Genomic DNA, 13,619 nt, shown 5'->3' with positions numbered 1-13,619 from the left:
AAAAAAAAATTAAATCATTTACCCCATAAATCCGTAAGCAAATACAGGGATGCTTTTTCCTCTATCTTGCAAGTACATTTAGGTGCTTTCGTTTAGGGCCTTGCTCCCATTTTGGTGTTATATACGTACATATGTATGTATATAACACGATAATGGGAGTAAAATAAGCTTTTTGATGCTATTTTTTATGGATTAGGGATGATTTCTAAGAAAAATGCGCTCGATCTGTATTTACAGAAATGCTGTATGAAAATCTTCTAACACAAACACACGACAAAGTCATTGATTATTTTAAAAACTAAGGTGAACCTTTGCCTTTATTGTTTCACTATAGCAATCATGTTTAAGTACTAACATTTAAAAGAAACTTAGTACCTACATACCATTATTTTTATGTCAATAGGTTACCAACAAGATATAATAGATTTTCTACTTACATACATCTTAGATTGTTACAACTCATTAACCTAAATGCACGTCTATTTAAATGTAGTGACTACATGTTAAAACGTTAACTTATACCTAACAATATAATAGGCTAATACATCTAGAATTCTAGACGAAAGGACCATAGTGAAATAATAACAATTGATCGATAGCCATAAATTGGTACGTGACGTTTAGGGCCTGAAAAAGCAAGCCAATGTTCACATTAAATATGGTCATGGTCGACATAGTCAAAAGTTAGTATTCTCCTCATAAGTAGAGAAACCTTTAGCCCAGCAATAGGGCATTAATGGTTGTATGTGTATACAAATATGATATTCAATTCTTATCAATATTATAAATGTGAAAATAGGTTTATTTGTTCTTTTCTTAACTTTTGGCAAATTAACTGCTTATCAAAATCCTATGAAATTTTGTATAATACAGGTACTATATAGGCTGGAAAATGACATAGGCTACTTTATATGTCAGTCAATAAATATATCTCAGTTAGTCCCCGTTGATATCAATATACCCTATCAGGTCGATCTCTACGTCGTTCCCCATGGAAACTATCGTGACTAATTGATCGTTGAATTCTTCACGATGGGCTAACTGACCTGCCTTTTTATCCTCACCTTCATCTCACTTCACTTCACCTCATCACCCTTCACTGGTAAATCGCCAGTGTATACCGGCAGCGCCAGCGAGGTTATCATGCCATTTTCACCCATTGAAAAAAATATCCCAGTTACGAGGACTAATTCTTGGATAAAAACTAGTATACAAATAAATGTCTATTCATGTCAAACCGTGTGTAAAAATTATTAATTTCACAGAAATTATAAAACAGCACTCTAACTTCCAAGAACTTAGTTTATTGCACGGCTGCAAAAAAGAACTTTATGTAGTTCGATAGTCTGCTAAATAACAAAGTAATTGCCAAAGCGACCGACCAAGGCAATATAAAAGGCACTCTACTCAAGCGCATTGCAGTAAAAATAACATCCAAAGCCACACCTAGTCCCAGTAGAGCTCTGAGGAAGCAATCGGCCCCATTTGTGTTAGTTGATCGAGTGCAGACCCCCACTCGCTCAAGTTTATTAGGTCGATCAGGAAATCGCGAAGCTATAATGCCTGCTGGTTTATTTGAATTTTACATTACTTTAAGACAAGCGCTATATGAGTAGGTAGGGCACAAATCAGTACAAATTGTATAATTCGCTTGGAGAATTTACAATCTAGCTTCTAATACAAGTACGTAACCTTCAAAGTTCTTGTTAATTCTATTATTACAAAATACTACCTACGTGTATGTCAAATTTCATGACTAATAGTTGAGTGTTAATACGCGTACGAGGTCACAAACAAAACCCTCACTTTCACACTTCAACATAATATTAATAAAGATTTTGTCACTTAATTATTATTCACTATTCTACAAAGTATCCTGGCCATCTGATCCATTATATCTATCTACTCCTTACAACATAATCAAATATCTCCATTTCGAATTTTAACCCACAGTGAAAACCAAACATAGCTCTTTCCATAGCTCACTGAACATATATTTAAAACTGTTAAAATAATAGTACTCGTTGCGCTAACATGTGAAATAATTAAGCAATATAATAACATGTATGTCACTCAGCATGTTCACTTATGGCAGGCGTATAATTTTACAGCCTGCTTGTATCGACGCCCTATAAAGTCTGGCAGTCGTTAAACCACAATTTGTAAGCATGCTACTATTAATTAAATCATATGAGGTGGTCTCGTGGTGCTTCGAATGTTACCACATATTTTCAGCGAGTTTAATTTTAACACATAGTCCTTGCGTTCGTTACACTTATTCAAAAAATATTAATGCAGATCATACAGAAATTAAAAGTTCAATGTTCATTTATAGACTTAATGTTCTAAAAACTTGACAAGGAGTATAATAAAGACACAAAAAACTTAACTTTGATACACCACGGTAGCGACTTTAATGACCAGCAACTTTAAGTTGATGCTAATGCCAATATGAAGTTACTTCCTACTAAGGCTGCTGCCATTTGGGTCAAAAATTAGACTTTAAAAGTAAAATTTTGCAAATTTTTACACGTCATAGATCTAGACACAATTTGTGTATTATATACCTAGAGGTAGAAACATGTTTGTTCTTTTTGGTAATTAGGTATTTTATATTATCACGAATAATGGATAAAAAAATAAGAAACTGTGTTATATAAATATATTTTACTTGTTCTCCAGTACACTATAAAAATAGATAAAAAAGGACAGGGGAAAATACCAACACTGAAATTGTGTGTACGCCACGCTTCACATTAAATTTACAGCTTTACTCCCGAAAAAAAAGCAAAACGAAACTGATACTCGTATTCGGCCATAATCAAAAGCAAGTCGTGAAATTCCCGCAGAAAAGTAATTTCATAAAACTTGTTTATTTCCATACGGATTTAAGAGCTATGTCAAAGAAAATATTTGTACTATTTGCATTCGATAATCAGAAAATAAATTCCTTGTTCTTTGAATAAAATATCTAGTTAACTTTATTAAAACCCTATCATCAAAGTAAACAACGAAGACCAATTATACAAAATCGTATATAGAAAAAGACTAATTTTGGAAGGTTGATCCAAAAGGGAAAGTTGTTCAGTTTCACGAAAACTATTGCTGGAGTCTGAGTTGTTACATTTACTTCCGTTATACCTTGTATAATGTACCAGCGCCAAATGAAGAGATTTCTCTTTGATATTGAAGAGATTTGGACGTAAATAATTATATAGGTATGTAGAAAAAATTGGTATGATTATATGAAAAAAATATTTTAGCCCAAAGGGGTATTGGAATTGAATATTTCTTTTGAGTTGTCACACAGTTGTTGTCGTTAAAATTGTATTGTATTGTTCCATAACAGAAATTGGTGAACCCAAGCGAAACGCCGAAGCCTCTCCCATCTAATGAAATAAATATTTATCTTTTTACATGAACACTCAAAAAAGGAGTGTAATGTTTTTAAGCTATACATATGTTCTAAATGTCCTTACAGATTTAGATATATGAAGTATCGTTAGAATCCTTACACCATTTTAAGTGACAATGGGTATTTAATTTAGCTTTTTTTTAATATAACTGTCATTCAGATAACATTACTACAAACTGCAAATTGAAACATAAGAACAATAACAGCATAATTATAATTATACGTCATTTAAATGTAATTTATTTTAAATTACTGTATTGCTTCAACAACAAGAATTACATTTGTAATTATCTTTGTTTCGTAATATTGCCACGTTTTTTTTATTAAAGATCAAAGTATCTTACATCGGAATAAATATATCGCTGGCATCGGTAAACATATGTAATAAACGTCTTTATTTCGCATGTAGTGTGTGGGTTTAAATAAGTATTCAGAAAAGTTCATTCCTTGACACATTGGTAGTTTATGTTGTCCAACATTACATCTCATTTTAATGATATGACATCGGCCCTTTTTTCGATTACTGTTTAAATTCAACTTGATGGGTCTCACGACACCGCGTACATTCATTCACGTGTGATATGTAATTAACTGTGAAGGGATCAGAAAAAAATATTGATATAAATAAACAGCACATCCCAGCTGAGAATCCATATAAAACTTTGTTGATAAAATTAATTATTTAGCATTATTAAATTTTTCGATGCAACGCCAATTGTGATAAAAAAGAAAACAGTTATGGCTTAACCACCAACATAATTTAAGATTCGATTACAGCGAAACGATAATATAATAATAAAATTGATTTTAATTTTACCATATAATTAGGTTGCATACTGCGACCGTATCAGAAAATATTATTTCGCGATGGAGCACAATAGTAGTAACACATAAAATTACCATTTCAATCCAGAATATATTTATCAATTTAGATTTTAAATGCTTTGTTTATTTACCTGATATATAATAAATGGCTTCTATTTATATATTAGTATATTTTAATAAACTTGTTTCATGTTAGTCTCTTGAAGTTTCCGCTAGATTTCATTAAAATCAATATATTATATAACTATAGATTCTGTATGTTTATTTCAACAATATAATAACAGTTAAATAGTATTATTAAGAAACTATTAATGTTTAATATTATCGAGAAAAAAATTTATTTTTAACAATATTTCCTACCAATATTAACAAATATTTTTTTGTCTGTGACAAATGTATTTAGAAATTATACCTACTATATAATTCTATTGACACACGCATGTTTCTTCCAATTTGCTTCGCTCTGATGCTTCTCCTAATGATGGCTTTATGAGCATCATTAAACAAGGTAGCTTTCAGTAAAAACTCATAATATTTAGTTGAATTACATATTTTCGGAGTTTCCATGATGATGATAATTATTTTTACATTAGTTCTGTACTTTTTAGAAATAAACAAATTTTTATAAATTCACTCCAAACATAATAACTTTTTGGGAAATAGATAATTTCATTTAGAGAGAATGGATGAGAGAACAATTATAAAATAGATTTAATCAGCACGAATGAGTGGAGATGTCCGTAGGGGCCGTCCTATATGGCCGTATGTCAATTAAATATATAGGTAACGTGCTGAAAAAGACTCAATTACTTGCAACCAATAAATTTGGGATTTTTGAAGGTGAAAACAAATTTGTTAAACTAGATATTGATATTAAGAGAGGTTGTTCTAAAACTTTTACATTATAAAATGAGATAATTTTATTCTCCACTAGTAACGAGAACAATGTTCCACCAGTATGAGTCGACTTCTAGTAACATTTACGAGATGTTTTGTTTGTTGGCTAGTACTTAAGATTTCAGTGACCCTTAGTCAAACCTAACAATTAATCTCTTTCCACTTTACAGATATTTTACCAAACGCTAAGATGCCAAATAAATTAGATAAGATCACATTGTCAATGCAATCTTCTATAACACATCGTTAAAGAGAAATCGATTATCTACTCTTTCAATCAAAAGGTACGTATCGTGTTTAAATCATAGTTTAATCGAGCAAAAAATTTGCTCGTCATAAAGCGATTAGCGCAAGTATACAGACGCCAAGAGATGTTACTTTTGAATATCTTTTGTGTACCATTGGCCCGTTCTATAAAGGCAGTTCATATTGGCAAATATGATTGACTACCAGTTCCGGGTTATATGCGGGCCTTCATTGATGTTTTTATATCTGCTCTTGTTATGATTGAGGCACGGATTCTGGGTTCTGGCATTTGGTATGCTGTTTTTTATGAGTAATAAATTGCGAAATTGTAACCAACCTACTCTTCGTCTCGAAAACAATGATCAGAAAGTTATTGTGTATGAAAGTCTAAATATGTTGAATGTCCTCCCAGTAATAATAATTATAGATATAATAATCTAAATTATAATTAAAATTTATTTTATATTTTGTACCTACATAAAATTTTTGACGAAAATTTTATTATCTTAAAATACTATGTTCAGTTCTATTACATAAAATAAATAATTGTTCAATTAAATAATTACTCGAGTGTTGCCTGTTTAATTAAACAATTATATTTATATTACGATCAAATAATATCCAAATAATCATTATAAGCATTTATTTTTATAATAATAACAGGATTGTAGTGCACTAAAAACATTATGAAAGCATTACGTCAATTGCATCTATAATCCACACGCGAATAACTGCTTACGTTATAATTTAGATAGGAGTAAGTACTTTAACGTCGATTAACATGTGTTCACGAAATAATGAGGCGTAGAGAAAGGACATAATAAGCTATTACATAATTGATAACTTAGAGAAAGTAACTTCCTATAAGTGCTAAAAGTCTATAATGGTCCTAAAAATGCAATAATTACATTTAATTTTTACTTCAGCTGCGTGGAATTGGTATAATATACATAGGAGTTAATTGCATTTTACACTTCAACTTACTAATAATATATCTTGGGAAAAGTTGTTTTTTTTTTCCAATTTTATGTACAATTTGGCTTGATTTGGATTGTAAAGTAAGCCCTTTTGTTAAAAATTTATAAACATATACAAACACTAGCTGTTTCCCGCGGTTTTGTCCGCAATCTGTATGTAAATTGTCTTATTTGATGAGTTAGGATATACCCGTGCACTAAATTTCATTCAAATCCGTTTAGCAGTTTGTTAGGTACTCATTAACAAACGTAATTGAATAACAAACATCTGAATATCTAAACAATTTCAAATTTATATATGTAAATAATAATATATGTAGGATTGCTCGTTTAATAGTGTACAAATTATTATTTTACCCGCCTTCAAAAAAAAAAAAAAAAAAAAAACAAAATCTAACTTATATAAACAAATTCATTAAGTTTATTCCCGAACTATAACTACCTAAGTACAAGTAGGTTATATATAGGCTTCAGATATGCATGCGTTGTGTAGAACTGTATTTGCATAAGCAAATAAACTAAAACAATCACCGAATACCACAGACGCTGGTGAAATATTGCGGAGGATATAAATAAATACGACTCTCGAATGATACGGATTTATCTTGTATGGATATGAATTGCTTACCATATTTGGATGTATTTTTTTGTGTCTTAGTCTATCAAACCACAGTATACAGATACTACTTGCGGTTTAAAGCGCGTGAATAAGGATAATAAGTATTTCATGTATTTGTCCATCTAGCTATGTTCTAAAATTAAAATTAAATTAAAATCCATTTGCAGTTTTAGCATAATTAAGCTACAAAACTCCAAACATCATACACTTTGAAATTGTTATTAGGCGGGTATTATCATAAAACATAAAATATATATTATATAATACAAAAACGTATGGATGTAGATAAAGAAAAAGTTATCTCTGTCTACTCCGGAAGGACTTGGCCTCTTTAGGCCAAGTTTTTTATGGATATGAGTAGTAGGGTTTTTTTTTTATGTAACTTAGAATGTCAAATAAGCTGACGGCACATCTAATGGAAAGTGGTAACCGTCGCCTATAGACATGAGCAGTACCATGGACATAACAGACTATACTGTTTCGCCCATGATACCCCTCATGCGTTGCCATTCCTGAGGGTTCAGGTGTTATTCCTCTGTACCCTGTAAATTCACTGCCGTATCGCACCCTTTCAACTGAAACACAGCCGTGCAACCTCAACTGCTTTACGGTAGAAACACGAATGAGACAGAGGTGCCCAAGCAAACGACTTTTGTACAAAATTTCCCTCAGATAAAACCAAACTTAATACTGTCAATTGATAAACACTGAACACACACTTGTTATTTTATTAAATGTCATATAGTAATAAGTGTGTACATATATTTATACCATATTTTTGACCTTACCTATTCGTAAACACCGATAGAAAGGCAGGACTGAAAAAATAACAATAGTAAACGACTCGACCTTGCTCAGTACCGGATACACACTTCAGGCATGAATAAAATATAAGATTGATAAGCAAATAAGTTACATGCATGTATACGTATAATATAATTATATAATCTCAGATAAACAGGCATAATAAACAGTAATATTTGATAGATAAACGGTAGTGACTATTCCATTTACAATTTTCAACAACAATAATATTAATTTAAATCCTCCTAATATTTTAAATAAGAAAGTTTGTAAAGATATTTAATTGTTACTCAATCAAATCGAACTAACTTTGGTTACACTTTCGAAGTAATCTGTGCGACAAAGCCATTATTATACTGGTAATGTACCTATACATTTACTTGCTACCACGAAAATAATAGATCCAACAAACTCTACCCTCTTTGAGAGAGAAATCGAGACTATCCCCGTATAAATAAAGTGTACCAAATATCATTCAACCATTGAAACATGAGTAATATCTTTATAAATTATAGGAACGTCTTTATAAACTTTCACATTTTAATAATCTTTTGGAATGCAATAAGATACAACGAATCATATAACATGCAAATTATGAAGTATAGATATCACTAATCAATATCTTTTTGCAGAGTCATACCTTACAATATTTTATTAAAATTATATATTATATTCATTATCTTGCTCTTTAAGCATTTAGTAATCCACACTTGTTATCACACTGAGATTGAAAGGACAAATAGACTGATATAATTCAATAAAGTGAAACCGGAAAAAGCTAAATACTTAAAATGAAAAGGTTTTTTCATGTAATTGGATTTTTATACCTATATATTTTAATATTGTTGAATTTTTAGTGTTTGTCCCAAACTATAATTTTTAAAACAACTCTGGTTTTTTCTTTTCGACCGCCATAAAATTGGTCTTTGTTAGTCAACATATTCTATCGGAAAGAACGTTAGCTGAGTGGTAGGCAGTTAATCTTTTTACGAGACGACAGCTCAGGAAATTGGATGACATTTTAAAATATCGACTGTTGCCAGAAGTTGTACCCGCATCTAGCACAATTCACAAAGTCACACAGCCTGTGGAAAATTTAAACGGAAATTTGAGGTGCAAGGATTGACAGCAGTTTACTGCGGTAAGGGTGAAAATTCTTCGTTTGAGGATTGTATTTGATATGTAGGTACCACTTTAAATATTGTTATAAGCCTGCTTAAATGTAACTTACCTACTTATTGCTATGAAAATAAAAACAAATTCCTTCTAACAGTAATGTGTTTGTTTAATTAAAAATTGCAAACAATTTTTAATTAAATACAATAAGTAGACAGGTTAACTAGATAGATTTAGATCAAACTGTACATTTATTTTGGCGGTTTTTTTTTTCCTAAACAGTGGGAAAATAAACTGTAATTTCAGTTGATAAAAAGGTTAATTATGTATAAAATTTCATTATATCTAGGAATACTTATTAAAATCCTATAGTGATATCGCCTTATTATAATTGTTAATATTAAAAATTTAAAGATGAGTTTATTATTTTCATAAGATGAGTTTGTTTTTCATAAATTAATATTTATATATATAATATATTATTATATAGTTAAATTAATAGTTGGAAATTAACGCATGGAAATAAAATAGGTAGGCAGGTACATGCATGATCTTTTGATCCATCAAAGACATCGAAAAAGTCCCACGTATCGACACCAATTCTTGATTAATCATTGTATAACAATCTCTAATATATCATAGAATTTTATTTTACACTATAGAAGGAAGTAATTAGTTGTACAGCTTAAGCTTATTAGTTCCAGGTTTTTAACACTCGTTCAACAAGTTTTCAATTTTAAAATAAGTATCTACTACAGAAAGGTCGACGAATACTCATTTATATCGTATTTTTTTCGAATTCGCATTCAAAGTATCGGAAACGATAATTTAGTCAAAACAAGTTGTGATTGCATGCCAAATTGGCAATTTGATTGGTAGGTATGTAAGTATGATGGAGCACCGGTTTGGCAGTCAACTACAGGACATTGTTAAAACGGATGCGCTCGGGCCCCAAGCCCACGAAATATTTAAATGAATTCGTGGTAGGCACGAACAAAAATTAAAACTTACTCTTTGATACCTAGTTGAATTTAATGCGTAGTAATTACTTATTTATTATTTAATCAAAAGTGACAATTTGTTTATTGCATACATTAACAAAAAATATGATTTTATAAATTTATAACTTAATGCCATACCATATTTCATGATTCAACTAATATCTTATATACATAATTAATTAATAGATCGACTAAAATTTTAAAATTCTATTTTACATCAAGAGAATTGATCCTGGACAGAATAGAACGGTATAAGCTTATGTGATAAAAGTTTAAAGTTAGACGATATGTCTGTAAATTATATAATAAATAATCAAAATAAGTATAACTTAAAAATTATCATAATTTTTATTGTATACATCAGGCAAAAAATAATTCATTAATTTACTTTAATATTTAAATAAGCACCCAAGCACAATTAATATAAACAATAATTCTGATTTACGGGTACCTACTTAGTACAAACGAACGACTATGTATTAAATATTCAAATTAATATGCCTTCTGAAATACTGTTGCTCCTACTAAATATTAAGATTGGTAACCTAACCTATGTCAATGTCATCTGACCCAAGTGTTGCAAGCCCCAAAGGACCGTCAAATGTTTATATTTAAGGTGCCACACTTTTGTCTTTATACTCGGACGGTCTTAGAATTGAACTGTCAACTTCGCACCTCTTGATGTCAAGAGAAAATCTTCTATAAAAAAAATAAAAATTGAAAATAAAATTAATATTTTAATAAATATAGGGTTTTACAAACCCCAAATGGATTTTTTTACTTAAATTTATATATAATATATTAGGTCAATGATAAGTTCAATATGAAATGTACATACTACGTAATATACATCTTATTGTGATCAATAGATGAACGACAAAGCAGATTAAAAATCTGCTTCGTTGTTTCCGTCTTAAGATTCAGACAGCCAACTAGTGCAGATACTGATAAAAGAGACTTAACATAACACTTAATCCTCAGAAGGGGCGAATAGAGTGAATAAATAACTAGTATGGTCAAATAGCACAGTAATTCTGTTATATCAATGTATCATAGACATAACAGAATCATTGCAGGCCATATATAAATTATAATTATATACTATAAATACCCATAAGTTTTAAATAACATTCTGTACCTGAAAATCTGAGCTTCCTGAAGATGTTGATGCACTGCTATTATTACTTGGTATATGTCCGTTCCGGTACATTGTAAATAAAAAAAAAATATCACTACAGATTATTTCAATATTAATCAACACGATACACTTCACTTCATTGGTTCGCACTGGCTAGACGTCAAGCTTTCTTCAGTTAGTATTCATTAACTCTGTGTATTACACATACATTGTTCCAACGTAAGAGCCTCCTTATCTTAACGTCGGCACGTGACACTATTTAGTATTTTCTCAACTAACACGGAACTATGCCTGCTTAGAAAAACATAATATTATTTTATACTTTACCGAATTGTTATGTAAATCGTCGCATATTCGTAAATGTACATAATCGACTAACAAAATTCTGCTATAGAATTACACCTGTGCATTGAGCAATGGCATACGTGACTCAAGAAGGAAGCTTATCGATAACGTATTGAAACATAAACACTAAATATCAGTGGACTATCTTTATTAGAATTTATCGGATATTATTTGGAGTGATAGCCGTAAACGACAACCTTGTCAAATAAATGTAACGATCGCAAAACACAAACAATTGTCTTATAACCAACCATATACTACGAAATGGAGATGTCGCTAAAAGATTGAAGGCTTAAAGTAAATTTGGTCATCGTAGCAAGAAACCACAATTATGCACTAAGGTTAAATTAAATAACGAACAATCTACGAACGTCTGCAGTAACAGAAGTATAATGCGTTCTTTGGCAACCATTTGTAAAATGAATGTTTTGTCAGATATTTGGTCACAGTAGAACTGTAATTTCATCTCACGTTTCTGAGAAGAATGTAGCTCAGTAATAGCGATATTTGAATGTCTATAACTTAGATTATATTTATAACCTAATGGGTACACGAATCTGCTATATGAGTTCAGAATAAGTGAGGATATATCCTTAAATTTTTATAGTAGAGTACAACCTACTCTATACAGAATTTGGACGATACTTTACACAGAACTTTAACAATAAATATTCGTAAACATGTTAGTGGCCAGTGACCTTGCTTGATTAATTTTGTCTCTAAGAAACTCATGAAAATATAACAATTTAAATTTTTCTATCTTTAATGAATAATTTAGAACAAATTTAAACTACGATCAAATGTTTGAGTTATAATTACATACTTTATAATATACTGAAGATCAATAGAAGAGTTATTATATCTAGATTCTATGTTCTACGTCTATGTCTCCACATAGCTCACAACAAGCTCTGTATTAAGAAATTCCGAATGGAAATATGTCCCTGAAATACATCATAAACAAGATTAACTATTAAGAATAATCACCAGACGTTCGCTCTCCTTATACAGTTCAAAATTCTAAACAGTCCATTACACCAAAATAATGCACAGATTCGCGAGATAGCTACGCACAGGCTACCCGTTAGCTTTATTTATAGAGCGGTCGTAGTTGACTATAAAAGGATTTTGTTTGAGAATGGTGTTTGCGTTTGTGCGAAAGCATATTGCGAATATGTGGATTTCGTGTGCGCGTGGGCCCGACGGCGCGCGCTTCGGCACTGTTGACCGACGGTTCGGTAGAGCAGCGGAGAGCGTGCCGCGTGCGTTGCACTTGACTTCGCCCGCGCCCGCAGCACCCGCACGCCCGCTTCCAGCTTCCACCCAACTTCCAGGTATCGCAAGAGATGCGATCCCGTCCTCTGCGTTCCAGCACGCTCCTACTCGCGTTACTTCTCAGTACCATCGTCTTTACACGTTGACACAATCATGCCCATATCTAGAACTCAATTATGTACCTATGTGTTAATTCCTTCTATGACATCATACTATTATCATAATGTAAATAATAACCAGTGATCCAACACCTTTGGCATGTGAACGATAATATGACAATTCGGGACACATTGCGCTATCATGACGCGTCCGTTAGACAACTGTTAGGAAAGAGTTCTTTTGATTATGCTAACGTCAACACAGAATATAAACTGTAAGGTACAATTATTAATTATGGATGGCATTTTATCTTTCAATTATATATATAATGAAATATTATATGTCTGATGAATCATTTTTTTTTAAACTTACACTTCACTTATAAAAAATATAAGATGACAATATCTTATTCATCATCATCGTCGACTTAACTGTTATCCGTCCATTGCTGAGCCACTTGTATCCACTGAGTACCTGCAATGCATTTGAGGTCATCACTCCATCTGTTGGGGAGTCGTCCTATGCTGCGTTTGTCCGTACGGGGTCACCACTCAAGAACCATTCTTCCCCATCGGTTGTCGATTTTACGAGTTATGTGATCAGCCCTTGTCACTTCAGCTTGCTCATCCTTCGGGCTATGTTGGTGACTTTGGTTCTTTTGCGGATATCCTCATTTCGAATTCTGTCACGCAACTAAACTCCGAGTATAGCCCTCTCCATAGGTTGTTGAATAAAGCTTTTGCTTACGGACAACCGTGTAGGATCACATTTTGATTCCATAAGCCATCACTGACACCACCAGTTATCACCGACACCACCAGTACTCATCGACAACTTCGATCATAGTATTTTTAATCATGGC

At 31.5% G+C, this 13,619-nt stretch overlaps 1 protein-coding gene across 3 annotated transcripts in view; it reads right to left on the bottom strand.

Annotated features, from left to right (window-relative positions):
- LOC113516777 (tensin-1) overlaps positions 1–13,619 on the bottom strand; it is a 115,607-nt gene that overhangs the window by 64,218 nt on the left and 37,770 nt on the right. Inside the window, exons 1-2 of one of the 3 annotated variants that reach the window (XM_052899604.1) lie at positions 12,371–12,586; positions 11,039–11,332 (exon numbers count right to left, since the gene is read on the bottom strand). The exons of 1 other annotated variant lie outside the window; for it this stretch is intronic. In XM_052899604.1, the coding sequence (XP_052755564.1) occupies positions 11,039–11,110 (72 nt within the window). In that variant the 5' untranslated portion in view covers positions 11,111–11,332; positions 12,371–12,586. Of the gene's footprint in view, positions 1–11,038; positions 11,333–12,370; positions 12,587–13,619 lie in introns of those variants that run through there. One more of the 3 variants, XM_052899605.1, reaches the window with a different exon arrangement.

This window comes from Galleria mellonella, unplaced genomic scaffold (genome assembly GCF_026898425.1).
Source record: "Galleria mellonella isolate WM207_F2 unplaced genomic scaffold, CSIRO_AGI_GalMel_v1 utg588, whole genome shotgun sequence".
Lineage (NCBI taxonomy): Eukaryota > Metazoa > Arthropoda > Insecta > Lepidoptera > Pyralidae > Galleria > Galleria mellonella.
This window is presented reverse-complemented; position numbering and strand designations above follow the sequence as displayed.